This window comes from Carassius gibelio, chromosome B3 (genome assembly GCF_023724105.1).
Source record: "Carassius gibelio isolate Cgi1373 ecotype wild population from Czech Republic chromosome B3, carGib1.2-hapl.c, whole genome shotgun sequence".
Taxonomy (NCBI): Eukaryota; Metazoa; Chordata; class Actinopteri; order Cypriniformes; family Cyprinidae; genus Carassius; species Carassius gibelio.
This window is the reverse complement of record NC_068398.1, coordinates 21,149,380-21,170,911: the sequence shown is the minus strand read 5'-3', so window position 1 is coordinate 21,170,911 and position 21,532 is coordinate 21,149,380. Positions and strand designations below refer to the sequence as shown.

General features: G+C 39.0%; 1 protein-coding gene across 1 annotated transcript in view; it reads right to left on the bottom strand.

Annotated features, from left to right (window-relative positions):
• The window catches only part of LOC127953690 (SH3 and multiple ankyrin repeat domains protein 1), a 108,042-nt gene that overhangs the window by 66,676 nt on the left and 19,834 nt on the right, over positions 1–21,532 (bottom strand). Inside the window, exon 2 of the mRNA XM_052552958.1 lies at positions 4,095–4,646. Within this exon, the coding sequence (XP_052408918.1) occupies positions 4,095–4,595 (501 nt within the window). The 5' untranslated portion in view covers positions 4,596–4,646. The remainder of the gene's footprint in view (positions 1–4,094; positions 4,647–21,532) is intronic.

Here is a 21,532-nt window from a genome sequence, read left to right as displayed (position 1 = left end):
GCCTCATGCTGCGGGACTGTTTTTCAGTGACAGAGACTGAGGGACTCGTCAGAGTAGAAGAAAAGCTCAGTGCAGCAAAATATAGAGAAAGACAGCCTTAATGTAAACCTAGTCCAGAGCATTCAGAAGCTCAGACTGGGCCAAAGGTTTAACTTCCAGCAGGACAATGACCCTAAACACAGCAAGAGTGGCTTATAGACAACTCTGTGAATGTCCTTGAGTGACCCAGCCAGAGCCTGGGATTGAACCCAGTCAAATATTTCTATTATCTGACCCCATCCAACCTGACAGAGCATGAGAGGTGAAGAGACGAGGAGAAGAATGGAAGATAATTACCAAATACTGATGTGCAAAGCTTGTCTCATTAAAACAAAAAAGACTTAAGGCTGTTAAGATTCTTCAGCTAAATAGTTTAGTTCAGCAATGTACTTATTTCAGTTTTTTATTTTTAATAAATTTACGAAGTTGTGACAATTCTGTTTTTGGTTTGTCAGTATGGTGTATGGAGTGTAGATTGATGTGGGAAAAAAATTATATAAAGCAGTGTAATAAAAGGCTGCTTCTTGAGTATCTGGTCAACTGGGCAGCGAGGCAGCAAAACTGCCTTCAGTTTGACTTCCACTGAAAGAACACTCTGGGCCTAGGTCTACCCATTTTAATTCAATTATCGAGCATAATCATATTACTCATGAATCATTAATCTCCTGCAACTGCCCACAGCTATTCGCTTGTTAAGTCTGACGTCACGTAGCAGCGCTTCCGTGTCCAAACGCTCTATCATTTACCACGAGAAAACAACAAAAGGTGCTAATATAAACTCACAATGTGATAGAATACTAGCGAAAAAGTTAAAATCTTAACCTTTAACTCCATACTGAAGTCCCAGATAGCCAGACAATGAAAATATAAATATAAAAAATATATATAAAAATTATTTGTGTTTGGGACGCTGTGAGCACGGAGACTGTAGTGTATACCGTAAGTTTGAAAGCGTTTAGCTTAAATGATTAATATGAATAAACAGTGCTCATAAACGGCTGCCGGGGTAGTATTCTCAAGTGAAGCGAGTTGAGGCTTGGACCCGGAAGCAGCGCTTCTTACGTCATCACTTAACAACCGAATAGGACGGTCCAGGGAGCATGATGGGAAAGTAAACCTCAGTACTGTCATTCAAAGGAATGAAGCACAACTAGAACCATACTGTAGAGTACTAGATGCTCTCGTGTGTTTCTGGTCTGGGAGAAAGCAGCGCCATTGTTTGAATCCCCTTCGGCAAACATGTCCACAGTGACTTTAATTAAAAGGTCCTGCTTTAATTTGTGGTGTACAATAAAGAGATCACAGCAGTGGTGATTTCCTCAAATCAATGATCTTCTTCATCCGTCTTGTGAAAAAGAGCTTCACTTGAACAACATCACATGCATTTTACTGGGCAAATTTAAGCCCAAATCTTTTTATCCCACCTTTTCTCTCTATCTTAAAACGTTGAGGTCACCTTGAGTCTGTTTCTATTTGAAAGACATACAGTTGTAAACAGGATTTTTTTGGGGAATGATTTTTGCCAATTGGATATTTAACTGAAGTCCCTGTACTTACATTCCCTTGTTTTTTTTTTCTTCAATTTGCTCTCTCTCACTCTCTCTCTCGATCTTTCTTTTTGCTTTATCTGGGGAAAAAAAATTGCCAACGTTTGCACATCTGTATGGAGGAGAAGTCTGGATAAAATCTACTTACACACACATGCATGCACACACACTCATGCAAGCGCACACAGACCGTATAAGCATATGCTGGAGGGCAGTTTCAGCAGATCCAGCCAGCGTCAGCCCATATTTAAATATAGATTCCTGAGCAATCAGAATCCAGTAAAACCATATACCATATCAAGAGAAGTGTTAAATATTGTATAGTATAAATGTTCAAAGTAACTGGACATGTCAGTGATTTATTTGAAACTCTTTCTGACAATACCAAATCTTGAATACTTAAAGTGACAAGGGCTGCGTTTCCCAAAAGCGTCGTAACAGTATCTACACCGGGCTCGAGCAGCGCGATGCGACACATGAGACAATAGAACCTATAACAACTAAGTGTTGAGGCAGTGTAAGTCCAAGTAGATTATAGAACCATTACCACCAATGGTCTCTACAATCAACTTATCTCACAATGCTTTTGAGAAATGTGATGCTTCTGATCAAGTATTCAGTAGTGAATCAGTGGATTTAGTTCTAATGGAAACAACCGATCTGAATGTAATGTTGGATCACTGAGAAACTAACTACATATATGCTACCATTTTAAAGTTTGTGATAAGTAAGATATTTTTAAAAGAAGTATCTTATGCTCATCCAGGTTGCATTTATTTGATCAATTAAAGACAATGGTGAAATATTATAACAGCGGTTCTCAATTGCAGTCGTCACGACCCCCTGCTCTGCATATTTTGTATGTCTCTCTTTGTTAACACAACTGATTCAGATAATCAGCTCATTAAAAGTGAGCTCCATGCATGAACAGTGTTCCCATTGACATGAGGTGTTTCTCAATGTCAAGGAAGGATCCTCGGAAGCCAGTATTTCGAGGATGCTCCGTCATCGACATCCGTCGAAGGACTGTTCCAATGTCGAGGATCCTCGGAATTTCAACCAAGGACTGAGTCCTTCGTTCAAAGAATATGCAATACACAGGAAAGGATGCATATGTGTATCCTTCGCGCTCACAAATTACCCACAATCCTATGCGCGCAGCTTTGCTATCTTGTTCAAAAATTCAAGTCGGAGTGTTAACGGTTTTTATTTACATTACCAAACATTTGTTATAACTGTAGTAAATATAAGTAAAGTTTAACGTTTAAATGCCAGTACAAATTACTACCCTATTGATATTGTAAATTATACAAATACAAATGGTTAACAGAACCGGATCTGTCATTTAACAATTGTTAACTTGGTTGCGTCATCGGCATATCTTTTATAAATAACTAGTTAAGTTGTCCAAAGTAATTTAACGATACCATCCAGAACAGAACAGATTTTTAAAGCACTAGGCATCATACACTTAGGCTGATGATACACTGGGCAGCTTTTTGAGTACTGTAGTGTTGCTGGGCCATCATGCATTAAACAACTGAGGATCATAAAAAGAAGACTTTGAAGTTGTTCTGATCACAACAAACTCACACATAAATGTGTGCCTTGTTGCTAGGAGACGCATGACAAATGAAAACAACATGTGTTCTAAAATCGACTGAAAATATCAACATGTTTGATGATACACTGGGCAACTTTTTGAACAATATTGCCGTCAACAGGCAACCAGGTGAAACACAGGGCCCACAACTGATCGATAGTATTAAGATAGAAAGTGTTACCCATTCTCATTTTCTATGGAACCTGTCAACTCAAATCTGCTCTGACTTTCGGCAACTAGCCTCAACTTGTCCAGACAGTAAATCGGAGGAAAATCAGGGCAAAAATCATGTAGTGTATTCCAGGCTTTAGACCAACTAAAACCCAACTTTGTGCATGTAAACAAACTTATTGAAAGTGCTAATGACACTTCTGTTTCGTGGTGGCAACCGCAGCACTCAGTGTGTGTTTGTTCGGTGTGTGGCACACTTACTGGCAACATGCAGCGCTCTGGGATCTATTTTAAAGTCTATTCACATTTTATATATGTATACGGTACTGTTTGGGAAGAAAGTGTAAGCACAGCAGGTCTTTTGTGCAGCAGAGGTCATGTGTTTTGACCAAGAGGTGTCTGGAAAAGCTAGTTCTGACATGTCATAGCAGAGCACATGCGCCAGACTTTTTGAGATGACATTGAGCACTTGAGAACAGCTTTTCCAAGTCTGTGAAAATCATTTTTGCCTTCTTTTTTAGATTCATATATTTGTCATAAACTTGTATCACTCCCAGTATACGCTTAATTGATTCTTGGAACGGTGTTTGGCGGTGCTCTGACTGTCTGGTTAATATGTATGCTGTGGGCTCAACCAGGCATGGCTAGCAAAAGACGGATGTTGCATAGTGTATGAGTGGGTAATTGGAAAACAGGTGTGGGTTTTTGTGTGCGTGTGTGTGTGTGAGACTAACCGTCTGTTTGATATCAGGAATGCCAATTCGAAAGACCATCATAGCTATGGGTGTGTCATCGGGGGTGTTGCTTGAGCTTCGCTCTCGTAGCTTCCGCTGCTGTTGTGGCTGCTGCTGATTAGCTGGCGCTTGGTGGGTGGGTCCAGGGTTGGACGAATACGGGTTGGCCGTGTGGCCCGGGTTGCCGGGTCGTAGCGGTCTGTCTCCTGGAAGTCGTCCAGCCATTGTGCCTTTTTGCCTGTGCCCCTCTTCCCTGCCTCCTCTCAAACGCCCTGGTCCTCGCCTGATGTCATTTTCATCATCCACGTCCTCTTCATCATCCAACTCCAGCTCTCCATTCTCCTCCTCGCCTTCTTCGTCCACGCCATCATCATCCATTTCCTCTTCTTCCTCTTCCTCCTCTTCTTCTTCCTCTTCCGCCCCTGGATAAAGGTGTTTACTGTTTCCCAGCATCCTTTGCTGCTCCTCGTCGCTGGAGAGGGGGCTGAGCGGCATCGTCATGGCGACAGGGAGAGTGGCACCAGTGGCAACGGCATCATCCCCAGAGACACACTGTGAAAAGAGAAGAGGAGTGTAAGCATGAGAAATAGCGAGAGGTGGATGATGAGAGGAGGAGAGAGCAGACTGAGAGAACAGAAGTAGGAGTTTGAGAGAATATAAAAGAACCAACAATCCCACATCGCTCCATCACTTAGCAGCTCGCACCAAGTCACAGCAGGCCGTTCATGCAAGACGTGATCGTGCATTTGTGCCATTTTTAAATGCACACTAGAGTGACGTTTTTACAGTCGCGACGTGTCTCACTGGTTTTCAAGCATCTCAGGCCTCTAGCATTACGTTTGAGAAATGAATGAACCAACGGGAATGGAAATGAATCAAGATGAACTTCTCTTAACTTGACACAGTGTCTCGAAAACATGGAGCTCATAGCATGGGACTTCAGTGAAGTGCATGTTTACATTTTTTTTTTTTTTTTTAATCTGTTAAGTCACTTAATGCAATTGTTCTCCACAAAATAAAAAATTATATCACCATCATCATTATGTGTGCCACCTTTACAATTCAGTCCAGCTAAAAAATAAATAAAAAGACTTTAAGTAACACATTTAAAACCAGCTATATATTTCTGATTTATTGGCTGAAATATTGTATTACTTTTTTACAGTTATATCCAGATTGGTTTTGTTATAAATATTGCACTCATGTAACACCAATATATATATATCCATAAACCATAATGGTAAAGCAAAAAACAGGGTTTAATATCTTTGCAATTTATTAAAAATAAAAAACTTAAATGATTCAATTTCATAAGTATTCATACCCTTATCTGGGACACTTATATTTTAGCTCGAGAGCATTCATATTGCTTGTAGATGTTATTACACTTCAATTGAAGTTAACCTGTGGCAAATTCGATTGAATGGGTATGATTTGACAAGGAACCCACATCTTAATAAAAAGTCTAACAGCTGAAAATACAAATCAGAGCAAAAACAAAGCCCTGGGGTCCAAGAAAACTGTCTGTAGAGCTCAGAGAGCTTGTTTCAAGACAGTTTCAGGCATCTTGTTTGAAGTAACCCAGCTCTGCTCATCACCTGCACAGCACCATCCCAAACGTAAAGTGTGCTGGTAGCAGCCTCATGCTGCGGGGCTGTTTTTCAGTGACAGAGACTAAGGGACTCGTCAGAATAGAAGAAAAGCATCTGCCCCCATCCAACCCAACAGAACTCGAGAGGTGAAGAGAAGAATGGCAGATAATTGCCAAATGCTTGTTACATCATACCCAAAAAGACTTAAGACTGTTAAGGTAAATCAGCTAAAAGCTGAGTTAAGGGTTTGAATACTTATGCATTGTACTTATTTCAGTTTTTTATGATGTGGAATAAAAAGTAATTTAAAGAAGTTTAACGTAAGACAGCAACATAACAAAATGTGAAAAAAGGAATGAGCATTAAGCATGAAAGTGAATCATGACACCCCATCAATATATTGAATTCACCAAACTGGATATTCATTGAATTATCTTATATTGTGTTCAGATTAAATCAGTCATACAGTATATACATTTTTGGTGAACTATTCCTTTAAAAGGATACTCCACACCAAAATTAAAATGTTGTCATTAATCACTTATCCCCATGTCGTTCTAAACCCGTAAAAGCTTAGTTCATCTTCGGAACACAATTTAAGATATTTTGGATGAAAACCGGGAGGCTTGTGACTTTCCCATTGACTGCAAAGTAAATTACACTGTCAAGGTCCAGAAAAGTATGAAAGACATCATTTGAATAGTCCATCTGCCTTCAGTGGTTCAACTGTAACGTAATGAAGCGACAAGAATACTTTTTGTATGCAAAGAAAATAAAAATAACGACTGTATTCAACAATTTCGCAACCTTGCAGTTGTTCTTCAAAATGATGCTACGGTGATGTGGAATTGTTAAATAAAGTCATTATATTAGTTTTCTTGGCATACAAAAAGCATTCTCGTCACTTCATAACGTTATGGTTGAACTGCTGATGGCAGATGGACTATTCTGATGATGCTGTCATACTTTTCTTGACCTTGACAGTGTAATTTACTTTAAAAAAAATATTTTAAATTGTGTTCAGGACAATCCAAGCAGTTATGAGTTTGGAATAACATGTGGGTAAATGATTAATGCCAACATTTTTATTTGGGGGTGGAGTAAGAACAGATCAAATTGTCAAGGCATCAGCATTATGTTCCAATTCCACTGCACAAGCCTAGCTAGTTATGAATGCAGAACAGTCTCCTTGGGAATGGCCCCTTGGCAAGAAGCCAATTCTCATTCAGATTACCAGCTACCCCTCATGTCCCACTTGCCCTTATGCAAAACATACACACTATGACGTGAGTGAACTGTCAATGTACAGACACCCATGCACTGCTTGTATTACAGTAGAAAGAAGATGTTCGGTGTCTACCGGCTCTGTCGCTACAAACACAAACCCGTGCACCTCTTGTATTACAGCACAGACTGGACTCTTGCCACACACGCCGCAAACAGCACTCGACACAGTGTTGTAACTTCTCATATGTCCCAGATCAGTGACAAAACCACTGTAGCCCAGCACTCTAAGGCACTGAGTGTCTGTCCTTCAAATAGATCTCTTCAAAATAGGATCACTTGTGTTTAGCAGAGGGAACCAAATACTTCTCTGTAGTGCCACTCACACCCAGCTGCTGTGTGGATCAGATGCTGCACTCACACTTTAGATGTGGAGGATATCTTATGACAATGTGTCTTGTTCTGGTGCCAATCAGCTGTCGTATCCAAAAGTGTTCACTTATTACCCATAAAATCAAATCTGTCTCTATACACAGAACCAGGGGTTTTCAAACTTTTTGATGTCAAAACCACTCATATGATTATCCCTGATGTGACATGACATGATATGAAGCCATTTATATTACAATTTTAGAAAAAGAAATTCCAGATAGGATTTCAACAAATCTGCATCCAGTTTTGTGGAAGAAAAAACACAGATTTTCTTTCTTTCTTTCTTTCTTTTTTTGTTAAAGAAAAACAATAAAATAATTGCAATTATCTCATAATGTAATGTCTAGAGACAGCAGAATAAAATAGTGAAATGCTATTTTAGTAATTCAATTTACTGAATATGAAAGTAAAAATACAAAATCATTACGATTTAACACATTTCATTAATATCTAAATTGCACGTTAACTTTCACAGCCACAAAAGGACATTTTGCTATTTTTTTTTCTCTACAATTTTTCACAGACTCCCAGGATTCCCTTTTGGCACCCTGGGCTACCCAGACATCAGCTTGAAAACCTCTGCCATAGAGATACTAATCTTAATACCTGACAACTTTAATAAAATTACCAGCAATTATCAACCAGTTTTTTATCTCTCATTTATGCCATATATTGCATTGCAGATCCTCAGTTGTCCATGTCTGCCATCAACTTAACTGAACTTTCATAAAAAAGACTATTTTATACCTTGGCAAGATAGGAAGCAATTGAAGAAGCACTGAACAAGACATCATTGCTTGACCGCCACCAGGGTTATTGACTCTGTAAAGGAAGCTGGAGGGCAGCTGGTGTTAATGTCTCTGCAGACACTTAATTCAGAAGCAGATCCTGAGGGTACTGCAACATAATTTCTTTGTTTCATATGCCCATATCCTCAGCACAGAAGCAAACTATTCAAAACAATAGGAAAATAGCCCTAGAACATCTTAGCTGCATGAAGAATTTCAGTCATTCAATTAAAAAAACACTGTGTAAAATATACAGAGAGAGGCGCTATCAAAGTTGACAATGTGCCAAATACAATTACACCCAATTTGCATCTTCAGCAAAGCACACAAATCATAATAGCTGTGAGCCTGTGGATTTGTTGTGAAGTGCCCCACAGAGATTCAGGGAGACAGCTAGGCTTCCTGAAAGAGTATCTTAGTACTGGCTTAAGGAGTTCCCTTCAAGTTCAGTGTAATACTCTGACCCTCAGGTTGTTGATCATCAGTCATTTAAAGCTTAAATGTGTTTATGAACAGAGAAGTCAGCTCGTGTGTGTGTGTGCACTGCATTTACAACACAGATTGCCTTTTATTTTCTCAGAGGTCTATGTGTGCTTCTGCATGAGCATGATTCAATTTGCTGAGCGTGAATGATTTTTATGCTATTTATGTAGTCTGAAAAGGCACTTGCAATGCAAAGTGGCAGTGTATACCTTTTAGTCGATGTTAAGACCAACAGCACGCTTGCGTGATATTTTTTACACTAGTATCCAACTAAGTTTTTGTGTGAGAATGAATGTGTGAGATTTCCGGTTTGTAAACTGCTGTAGGGAAATAACGAGAAGATTTACAGGGTGCAGTAAACAGTAAAATTATTTGCACTACAAACCAGTGTGTCTGTAACTGATAATTTAACCCTCTACGGGACACCTTTGCAATTGAATACCCATTGGCTAGTAAATTTTGGCTAGTACATTTTTTTACAATTCTGGCTAGTAAACTCGCCAGACTGATGTACCATATATGGATGTGTGTGTGTTATATGATAATCAAGTATTATTTAATGATAGAGTAAGACGTTAGTCATTAAAATTAAGAAGAAAGTGAAGTGACATTCAGCCAAGTATGGTGACCCATACTCAGAATTTGTGCTCTACATTTAACCCATCCGAAATGCACACACACACACGCACACCCGGAGCAGTGGGCAGCCATTTATGCTGCGGCACCCGGGGAGCAGTTGGGGGTTCGATGCCTTGCTCAAGGGCACCTAAGTCGTGGTATTGAAGGTGGAGAGAGAACTGTACATGCACTACCCCCACCCACAATTCCGTCCGGCCCGAGACTAGAACCTACAACCCTTCGATTGGGAGTCCAACCCTCTAACCATTAGGTCTGGTGGTGCTGTATAAAAAAATTAAATGGGGCAAAACTAACAACGATACTGATAAGATAATATTACTAATAATAATAATAATACTTAGAATTCTAATAATGAGAATGATATAAAACTAACAAGCTGATGGATTCATGAATATTAATCAGCTTGTGTGCGTTTGGCATAATTTAAGTCTCATATGTGAGTGATTTACTCGCAATGTAGAGGGTTGTACATTAAAATAATATGGTAAGACACACCAGTTTGCAATATCAATCCGCAAAAAAAGATTTTTTGTACAGCTAAAAATAGCTGGAAGCACTAATAGACCCATAAAATTAATGTGATGATGCCATCCCCCGGCATGACGAGACAAAACCAATAAAACCCATTACAAACAAGGCATTTGTTGCATCCAGAAGGGACATAATTTCTTATTATAATGACTAATACTGTCCTTTTACGCGGTGCAATGCGTTGTGGGCCGTATAAACATAAAAGCAAGTCTGCACCTGTGATTGGAGAAATGACAAACAACAGGCGCTACTCTACACTGCTCAAAACTCTGTTTGAATCATCAGTGGCAAATTCTTTACATAAGAAAATGTACTTAAAGACTGTTAGTCAGAAGCACCAGACAGTCCTTGCAAAGTTGGAATTGTCCCACTTTATAGAAACAGACACCGGCATTGTAGTCCACTCTCCTAAGTTCAGGATACAGTCCTCCGTAAAATGTGCTGCACACATATTTGGTGCATACACATATTTGGGTATTGTAAATACAACTTAACCACTGATTTCTAAATGTGTCCTCTTTTGCAAGGCCAAATAAAGTAGTTTCACTTTCACAATAAAACACACAGCATCTCCACAACATGGCGGCGCAGCAAAAACAATACTACAACAAGAATAAAAGTTACACCTTCTTTCTTTTCATATACATTTGGCCGGTGTTATGCAAATGGTCCCCACACAGTGACGTGTGTTTAAACAAGGCGGGCGTGGACAAGTAACCAGTTGGGCAAGTAACTCTGAAAATTTAATCAAATTATTGATAACAAATCACTCCTTTTAAAAGTTCTGATTACTTTATTTCAAAGGTAATTAGAAATTAGTTACATTTTTAGTTACGTTACTTTATTTTCCATGAAATTTATGAAATCCCAACATACAAACTCCCCGATAAAATTTTTTATTAAAGCATTAACATTCACAGAACACTGTTATTTTTAACTAAAGTAAGTGGCTGCGGTGTGCATGGTTTGGCATGGCAGAATGCCAGCAAAGAGTGCTGCATTTATAATCTCTTTTAGAGGGTGTTTGAAAACAATTGTGTGGCCACAGTGTGTGAAAACAACCAGCCTATAATGGTAAAAATCCAACCACCCATTGTTTTATAATCCCAGTAAATCATAAACAGTCTCTCCACATGAGCAGTTCCAGGTTTCTCACTACTATGACGCCATACTTGGGGAAAGTCCTGCCCATTTGTGACTCTCTCTGCCTTACTAGGATATACACAGGCTTGAGTAAGAAACAGCAGTCCGCCATTACTGATTTATTGCTATAGCTGTTGGAGCCGTCAAAAGTGTCGTATGTTGGGATGCACCAACGAACACAGGAGTCTCCATATGACACTGTAATTAAATGTTGTTTTCAAAGGAATGTCCCAGGAAAAACGGAAACGAGCTATACTTTGTGCTAACATTTTAAGCTGAACTGCCTCACAAATGAGGGTCAGTTTAGAGCTAGAGTTGTTCAGTTGCTTCTTAGGGTGTACTCACACTAGCCAGTTTGAACCGTGCCCGAGTGCGTTTGACCACCAAAGCGCGGTTCGTTTGACTAGTGTGAGTGCTCCGAATCGTGCCCGGGCGCGGCTCGATTGGCCGGCCCTGGCCCGCTTGGAAGAGGTGGGCCAGGGCACGGTTCAGTTGGACTCGGGCGTGGTTCGCATGCAGTGTGAGCGATAACCGTGCCGGAGCACGGAAAAGGACGCGTTGCGTCACGGTTTTGCGACGCTCCAAAACCAACATGGCAGGGAAAGGGTCGCTTTGGTCTACGGCAGAGGTGCCGTAAAAAACTGCAAAGTCCTTGCTGCACTTCAGCTGGTACATTGCAAACATCCTCATACGAGCAGCGCGATTACGTGAAAATTTTCGAGCCACTAAGGCGACACATCTGTTTAACAACAGGCTGTGAGAGGGCTGTGGACCAAACGACACAAAATTATCCACAAAGAAAACAGAGCGATGGACTCCATTGTGTTCAGAGAGCGCCGCTCTTCCTGTTTATCCCGAAACCGTCGCACCATAATGACGTAAGCGTGCTCCGGCACGAATGCTGAAACCCTATATGTGAGTGCAGGCCAGAGGGGGAGTGGGGAGGGGGGACAATCGTACTCTGGCCCGGTTCATGGCAACCGTGCCTAGTGTGAGTACACCCTTAAAGAGGGATTGATACCAACACTACAAACATCCAGACTACGTCACCACCAGTTAAACCGTAACGCCGGTGGTATGCCCGAAAGCATGAGCTCTTGAAGCTCTGTACTCTTCTTGAAAGGGAGGCAGGAGCAATAGCTCATTTTAATTTAAAGGGGACATCAGAAAACTATTTAAAATATTGTATCAATGCATTCTATTCACCTTTAAAGAAAGGCAGCAGCTATTTGCTCTATGTGTACATAGCAATTGAGGCTATTTACATAGTTCACTTTCAAAATAAATTTTGGTATGTTTTAGCTTACCTCAAGGGCATCCAAGATGTAGGTCTCTTTGTTTCCGCAGTAGTTTCCATTTTAAAATCTTTAGGTCAAACCATTCTTGTCTGTGACTCACATAATGCAGGTCTTTGGTCACCACCCCAAAGACCATGCACAGAGAAGTCCAAATTAAACAGTTCCCCATCGTAAGTACACATTGATGACCTAAGACATGAAACGAGCGTTTTGTGTGAGAAAACAAACAGTATTTATATAGTTTTTACCTCTTGTACACAACCACGTCCAACTGATCCGCGCGTGCTTCCTGGTGTGTGACGTGTGCACGCGTTCTGGTTTAGTCTGCGCCGGAAGTGATCTCTCGAACGTGTACATCACTTATTGTTTACACAGATTTCAGAAGTGTTACCTTTTACTGTGTAGCTCTAAACATATTTAGACGTACAGGAAATCACAATGGAAGACGATTTCGATATATCAACAGACAATGTTGAATTTTTTTCACAACTATATTTATTTGAACCAGAATACACAGATCAAGTACTCAGAGCGATGGAGGAAGCATCCGCTGCAGCAGCACGTCTTAAAGCCTCAGAGAGACAGAGATCTCTTCAAAATTGGTGGTGTTCTTGTAGCAGAGTGTTGTGAGATGCCAACAGAAGTGGAGAGCATATGTTGTCACGAATAGAACAACTACAAGACGACGACGAGGACATTGACAGTATCGCATCACACACCTGCCTGACTGAAGATAATGAGTTTTCTCCACTGTTGAGCCGCAGTGTTTTGCACATTGTGTTTAGTTTGCCACGTATAAACTGGAGTCAACGTCCAATGCCCGAGGGACCCAATGGCACGATGTCAATAGATTGAGTAATGTGTTGTGTTTTTATTATTATTGCAACGATTATAGGGTGCATTATAAACCAATTAATTAATTAAAATTACTGCATTATATTTCAGACAGTGCAGATTGGTGACGTATCTTGTGGTAAACAGTAAACAATGAATGACGTACACGCACGAGAGATCAATTCCGGGCCTTTCCGCGCTTGCGCAGAATAAGCCAGAATGCGCGCACATGTCACACACCAGGAAGCACGCGTGCCCTAAGATCAGTTGGACGTGGTTGTGTACAAGAGGTAAAAACTATATAAATACTGTTCGTTTTCTCACACAAACCACTCGTTTCGTGTCTTAGGTCATCAATGTGTACTTACGATGAGAAATTGTTTAATTTGGACTTCTCTGTTCATGCTCTTTGAGATGGTGACCATAGACCTCCATTATATGAGTCACAGACAAGAACGGTTTGACCTAAAAATATCAAAATGGAAACTACTGCGGAAACAAAGAGACCTATGTGGATGCCCATGAGGTAAACTAAAACATACCAAATTTTAATTATTTTAAAAAGAAATTGAACTATCCCTTTAAGTGCAAATAGCTATATATTAACTATGTAAAATTTTTTACAACTTATTGCAAATAGTGGCAATTAACTGAACCTCAGTGTTGTTGTACATTGTAAAACAGTATGCAATATTAACTTACTGAGTGTAAATTTTAATTTTAATTCAAATTTATAAATGGATACCACCTTATTGGGTAAATAAAGCCCTCCCAAAACCTATCCTAACCCTACCTGACACTTTATTTTCACTCTTTGATTATATTCTTAATTTTCATTTAAAATAAATGCTTTTCTGATTTGATTTGAAATTTGAAAAGGTAGAAAAAAAGTTTGCCAAAAGGTGGTTTCGAACCCAGGTCCATAGCGTCAAAATGGACATGCTACGCATTTTACCATCTGCACCACTGGAGCTGAAGATTATCACCTGTTTTTTTGTGGTGGGTGGAGTTAGTGTAAATAGCGTCAGCCAACAAGGTGGGCCATTTGCACTTAGTGTAAATAGGCACTCTGTTAAAGAAATCATGTTAATGCTGTCAATAAGATAATTCACAAACAATTTTGTGACGTGTGGGATTTGTTTTAGAGAAGTATATGCCAATGCTCCTCATAGCTGCCTTAACTTGGGCAAGTAAAGATGTGTTTACAGTGATTGGTGACTGCATAAAACACAGAATATAAGAGAAGAGCTTGGGAACAGGCCGTTTGATGCATATTGACCAGCCTGCCCAGATCAGACAATGAATGAGGGACAGAAAAAAAAGGAGGAACAGCGATAAGTAATGGGGAAAATATGGATAACACCAGAGGGATGAAAAAGGGTGAAAAACTGACAGAAAATATGTGATGGGAACATTAAAGGGCTGTAAAAGAAATAATATGACTGTCAGAGAAAATAAATGACAATGGCCGAGAGAAGTGGAGTGGGAAGAGAGGGTAATATGAAAGAGATACAATAAATGAAGCACAAAGCCCTCTTATTTACAACCAAAGATCAAACTAACGCCCCTTTGGCAAGCTCTGTGAAATTGTGCTGTCATACAAAACTCCTTTATCATTACAGGCACCCTAAAACCATGAAACAGAGCCACAAATGGTGTGCAATTTAGGCAGAAACACTGGCCATATTCCATAACATAGGGACTATAAGTCCCTGTTCAATAGAGCAATGAAACAGACAAAAACCACATGATTTAGGGAGTATTGACAGTACAGAGAGTAACTAACAGAGGAGGCTGGAAAGAGAAAGAGGAGAAACAAACAGCAACATTCAGCTGAGGTAGACCAGCTGGCATGAAACTGAAAAGCATATGGATAAGGACAAAATGAAAGAGTAAAAAAAAAAAAAACACTGGCTGAAGAACAAAGTATATTTTTCCTGCTGACTAATCAGAGATGAGGGGGATTGAAGATGAGGGAAAGCGGGAGGGAGCTGACTCTGAGATAGAGGGCAAAAGGAGAAGGGTGGAGAGAGCTAGAGTGAGAGACTGAAGGGGGCCAGGATGGTGATAGGGAGGGATTAGTCTCAGCAGGTTCTGGATCCAGGGAAGAGGAACTCGGCCACAGCGGGTGAAGGGAAATGTGAATTGAATGGATAGATTAAAAATCAGAACACCGAAGAGCTGAACTCATATGTGCAGGCCTGTAACCAGAGGCCCAGACCTCGGTACATTTTTCATGTACAAAAATAAAATTTGATCTCTGAATGACTAATTAAACTCTTGTACAAGTCATGTATAATTCAGTCTGGTATGAAAATGATCGCTGTGAGAAGCCTGCTGAGTGAACGAGTCATCAGAGTTATGTGAATGAGGGCGCGGGCGCTATTATAAGCGTTTTGTACTTGTCTTTTCAACTTAATTTAACACTTTAGAAAGTTAACAAAGTAGGAAGTTGCAGTTTAGATTTAGCAATGTCTTTATCTTATGTTACTTGCAAAAGATTTGAAATATTTTCAGTTTATTTTTTATTTATTTTTAGTTTATTGTTTGTTTTAGTAGTGATATCTGGCAACACTGTGTCTGCACTTAAATTGACAGCAATAGAAAAAACCCACGGACAGGTTTTTGCTGACAGGATACGATATTCGGTAAGAGAAATGCAAAAATTATCATGATATTATCTGTCAAAAACGTTATCAATGCTTTCAAAAACAGTATCATGTAACACTAGTACACACAGATTTGTAGAACAAGGAGGTTACAGAATGAAATGAAATACACAAAAACTAGCCATGAAGAATACTTCTATGTTATTCAGTTACATTTTATCATTTACTCAACCTCATGTTGCTTCAAGTCTCTATGACCTTTTTTCTTTAAAATGAAATGATTTAAAATTTGTTCATGCTGCTCTTTTACTGAAAAAATGCTGTAAAGCTCCAAAAATGTAAAGCTATATAGTTTATATGATATGTTTGTCTGAAGAGCAGACGAGAATTAAATCTTTATTCGTAAATAAATTTTATATTCCATGCAGCTTGAAACTACCCTGCAATTATATCCAGAAGAGGCGTAATACAAACATTACTATAATAGAAATACTAGAATATATTTTTTGGTCTTTTTCATTGCCTGACAATGCCTGGTTACTATGAACACAAAAATGGTTTTAAAGCAACAGTTTTTTTTTTTTTTTTTTCATTTTTGAGTGAATTTTTCTTTTAAAGATGCGTTAAAACAAAAGTAGCAACAGATCTTGTATTCCATATTGTGACAAACAGAATCTGAATGAAACAGATTATCAAAAAAGACAAAAAGGTAAATCAGGAACTTGCATTGCAGCTAAATGAATGTGAGCTTGTGGAGGACTGTAAGAAAGAGGTGGGCTTTAAAGGGACTAAATGATTAGAAGAGTCTGAAGAGTAGTTTCATTTCACAAGAATATCGAGTTATGACATTTTGACTGAAAATTAAAAGGTCAAAATAAAAACATATGCATGGATAATTGGTTCACAATAACTTTTATAACACAAATTTACAAAATAGGGTGGATTTTTATTTAGTACAAACTTATTTATACACTAATCATTTTTGCAAACTATGCTGCATGTGTTTGGAGTGACGTGGAGGTGAGTAAGTAGATTTATTTTTTTATTTTTAAGTGAATTTTTCCCTTAAGGTCATAGTTAGGACATGAAGGATGTCAGAGCACACAATGAACTGAGCATATCTCAATTAATCTTGAGCAAAGGGGGAGAGATGAATCAAGACAAAGGAAGTGATTGATGCCCTACAGAGGGCATTGATCACATGAAGAGATAACGAGTGCAAGATAACAGTATCTCTCCCCATCTCTTTCTCTTTCCTTATCCTCCCATGGGTCCCTTCTCTCATTTACTCTGTCCAAGCAAACTTGCAGCTTCGTATTTCTGCAAAATTTTAATGAGCTTCAAGGTTACGGAGCCTGTTGAGCGATTACTCAGTATCAAGGTTTCTGAAGTTTGATGTGTATTGTGCATTGTGTAGCGTTAAGTATTTTTACAGACCAGTCTTGCCTTGTCCTGTTATTTTGAGTTTGTTTGCCTTTCAGTTTTGATGAACCTGAAATACTTTAAATCTGCAATTACAATATCACCCTATATCTAATCAACAGTATTACCCTAAGTGTTGCCCTAACTTGTCTAACAGAGTTGTCTGGACAAACAGTTTCATATTTAACATGTTGTTGATTTGATAAGGATTCGTGAGCTCCCAAGGGAGCACCGCAGCATGAGCAGTGCCGGCTCGTCGGGGGAGGCACAGCTTCCCCAAAATTCTGAGGTGAAAATTCACAGTTCATTTCAGTTCATGTCTCAGAATGTATATATTTTTGTTTGTAATTTCACAGTTGTAACACCATTACGTGAAAGCGCCGTTTTTCTGTCGCGAATGTGCCGAATCTGCTGATGTAATTACAACCACTAGGTGACAACCGTAGCGGCAGGGCTGATAATTACTAAGCACTTATGATGAGTACTGATATCGAATATTTGATCTCCAACAGATTTTCCAAGCTGTCATTCAAACAGTATACATATACAAATGAAAAATAAAGGGAGCTAGAACAGTAGGCCTAATTAAATAGCACAACAGGCTAACTCTTTTAACACAGATTTTTAAGAAGGGATGGATATTTGTTTTAAGCGATAGGACAGGTAAGTTCATTTATATTACCTTGCTGTATATGTGTCATTTTCTTAACGTTTTCTGACCAAAAGCCACCAAAAAGCCATTTTAAAGTGGTTAAGCAAATATTAATAATAACAATCGGCAGGGATCTCCAGACCAATATAATTACTGTGTCTCCTCTATTTTAAAACCCATGAGTAAATTATGTGGTTACAGTTATTGGATTAATGTGTTGGTGATTTACTTTGTTGTTGTGTTCTGAGCTTGCCTTTATACACAACGTTTGTTGATTCTCACCAACCTTTTTTTTTTTTTTTTACAACATTCTGGTTGTTCAGCTGACAAAACTTTAATGATAAAAAAAAAAAAACCTTTTATTTTTAATTTTAGGATCTAAGACCTTTATGCAGGGTGTTCCACTGTAAAGAATGTAAATCTATCCTTTGCTGCCTTGTTTTTATCCGTGTTAAAATCAATATGACATCTAATCTGATTAATGTTTATTGAGATAGCTTTGAGTTTAAGACCTTCACCTTGGAAGATTTGAATGACTGCAGGAACGATTGAGTTGACTTCATGTTAAAGGCTAGTTCACCCAAAAATGTAAATTCTGTCATCATTTATTCATATGAACCTGTATGACTTTCTTTCCTCCACAGAACTCAAAGGAAGGTGTTGTATTGATAACCAAACTGTATGGGCAACAAACAAAATACATTTTTAACCGAAGAAAGAAATTTATACAGATTTGAAATTAAAACTTTTGGATGAATACTAATTTGGATGAATAAAAAATATTAGCGTATCGGTTTTCAGAGCATGACATCTATAGTTGCATTGTCAAGAATTTATAGAAAAAATAAAACTGCATTTACAGCAGTGAATGAGTTAATTCAAGATAACCACAGAAAATGTGTCACTGAGACCTGTTATTAATGCCATTTTTTATTTTAAACTTAAATGCAACATGCTTCTTTCTTACCTTTTCTCTTTCTTTCTTTTTTCTTAATCTGTAACTTTATTACAGTATAGAAGCTTTCTAAAACGGCAATGATCTCCCAATAAAATACAGTTATTTCTAAAAGCCTCTGTGTGTGAGCTCTGCTGAGAAAAAAAAAAAAAAAAACATTTTAAACCAGCTTAAGCTTGTCTTCTAGTCTCCCAGATTGGCTAGTTTCAAAGCACTTATGAAAAAATTTTAGCTGGTCAAGATGGGAGACCAGCCTAAAACATGTTTGATAACCTATTTATGACTCTTGATCAGGCTGCTTCTGAATTGATACTCATGATAGCCAATGAGAGCGAGCAAGCTTCCCAAACCAGATGTTGCGTGCTTCCATACCTGAAACTTGGCCATCACAACCATGCCACAACAGTGGACTATTGAGAAAGAAGATTGCTTTTTTTTCTTTTGGATTTCTCAATGTAAAGGCCCGTTCACACCAAGCACCATAACTATAAAGATAAAGTTCTAAAAATAGTTTTCAATATTAAAGAATGTCAGAGTCCACACCATAGCTGTAACGATAAAGGCACAGAAAAACCAATATCATTGGAATATCGGGGTTTTTTTATTCTCCAGCTGATGAATGATAAAAGACATTGACACGTGATCAGAATCACTAATGAGCTCGAGAATTTAAAGCGGCAGATGAGCGTAAACTTACAGACGATATTGTTCGCTGGTGTGGACGCTTATATTGTTATCTTTATAGTTGTCTTTGAAGACAAAACTTGCACGAGGAGAACCAACTGACAATGTTGTTCATCCTCCATTTGTTTTTGTTTGCAAGTCACATTTAATCTCGCGAGTCTCTGTGAAATCTTGTCTGGCGAAAACAATACCACATTTGGCAGGTGTGGTATTCAGAGGATTATAACGGTAAACATCGGTTGAAACTGTGCTTAAGTAGGCCTAGCCTATGTGGTCTCCACCAGCGGTTAAGTTGTGTCGTCTATTGTGTACAAGGTTTTACACTGATTGTTACGTGCTCGGACAAACCTGTCAGACATCAGCTCTTAGTTTATCTTTATTCACCGACCCCAATAGTCACATGTATAGATAAAACCAACTGGTCATTTCTGTCCATCTAGACCTCCTGTGAGTTTCCAACGGGAAAATCCGCATAGTCCTTCTTCCATCCCTAAAATGGCTTTTCTCTCTTATCACTCTCTGTCATTTGCACAATCTCAGGTGTTCTGCCCTCTCTCTCTCTCTTTCTCAAGCTCTCTCACTCTCTCTCTCTTTCACCCTCACTTTAATGTAGGACAAAGCATCTATATAGATAGATATTTTCAGTATCTCGGCCCCCAGGACATTAAACTGGGAAACTTCCAAGGAACAGACCGCCCCACTTTCACACCATGAAACTGGAACGGCCAATTTCTCTCTGATACATACACACAAACGCATACACACAAACGCACAGGTACATACGTGCCTATCCACAGGCCAATGCTCTGTGAGCAAGAGACCGTACAGATAGGACAGGAAATGATGTATGTGCACACTTATTCTCTTAAGACTGTCTCTTATGACCTCACAATCGTGTATGTCAGAGCGAATGGCAATCAGGCAACTAAGACACAAGCTCGGCCCCTCAGAGAGTTATTATGCAGTCTCCTCCACATAATGGAAGCAAGTCATCCTAATTCCCTCTCTCCATCAGTCATCGATACACAGGAGCACATAAAACAATAACCAACGCACCATATTTCATGGTTTGGGTAATAACAGCGAGTTACTTCCGGAGCTCTCTTTCCTGCCATTCATAATTATTTTGAAGTATTGGGAATGTCCGATTATGTCACTGAATCGAACACTCATCATGACACAGGCATGTCAAGAGACAACATACAACAGCATTTGCAGAGAAACATTTTCCCAGTGATGGGAAAAAAGCTGCCAAAATCTCTACTGTGTACTCTGTATGATCCTGGTCTGGTTATATAACAGATATCACATTAGAGAGCTGAAAACAGCTGTACTTCCACATACACGCACCTTAGGGGAAGCTACAAATCAAACTCCCCCTCTGAGTCGACAACTCTCCACCATGGGGCTAATTAAGATCTCAGATCCCGCTCAGACTGTCTTCTCCAAAATGGCTGCAATTTCAAAAGACGTTCAGAAAATATTATAAGATCTGGGAAATGTCTCAGACAGAGAGGGGAATATAACTCGCTCAACCACAGCCACCCTCCCTTTTTTGACATTTCTAACAGATTTTTTCACTTGAATGTCAGTAGACCAGGGTTATGTACCATTTACAACTGATAGATAGATTTTAAAATATAATGAAAATAGGGAACCATTATTGTAATAAGATTTTGCAATATTATTGATTCATTTATTTTTGATCATCTAATTACAAGAGAGTCCTAACCGACCCCAAACCTATGAACGGAAGTAAATGAACTTTAGGCACCAAGAGCAGAAGAACACTTATTTCCCACCGAACACATTAGCATGTTAATTTACTCTGTGCAATTCTGAAACTTCCTCCTTTTGCCCTTCGAATCCAAATTCCAGTTCAACTTGTGACCTGATAAGGAGCCTGTTCTTTAATTCAGTACTGTACTCTGACAAAAGACACTGTTCTGAGTCAGAATCTGGCTGACGATTTTGAAGAAGCTCAGACCCTTAAAAACACTCTCACGTATGAGATTAGTAAAATTGTGGCATGTCAATCGAATTTAAGAGAAGAAAGAGAGCTTAAAAAGAGAAGATTTCAAGGGCCACTACAGTCTCACGAAACACCTCAGCATCATGCCTTCATTAAAGTGGAGAGATTTCATATTCTATT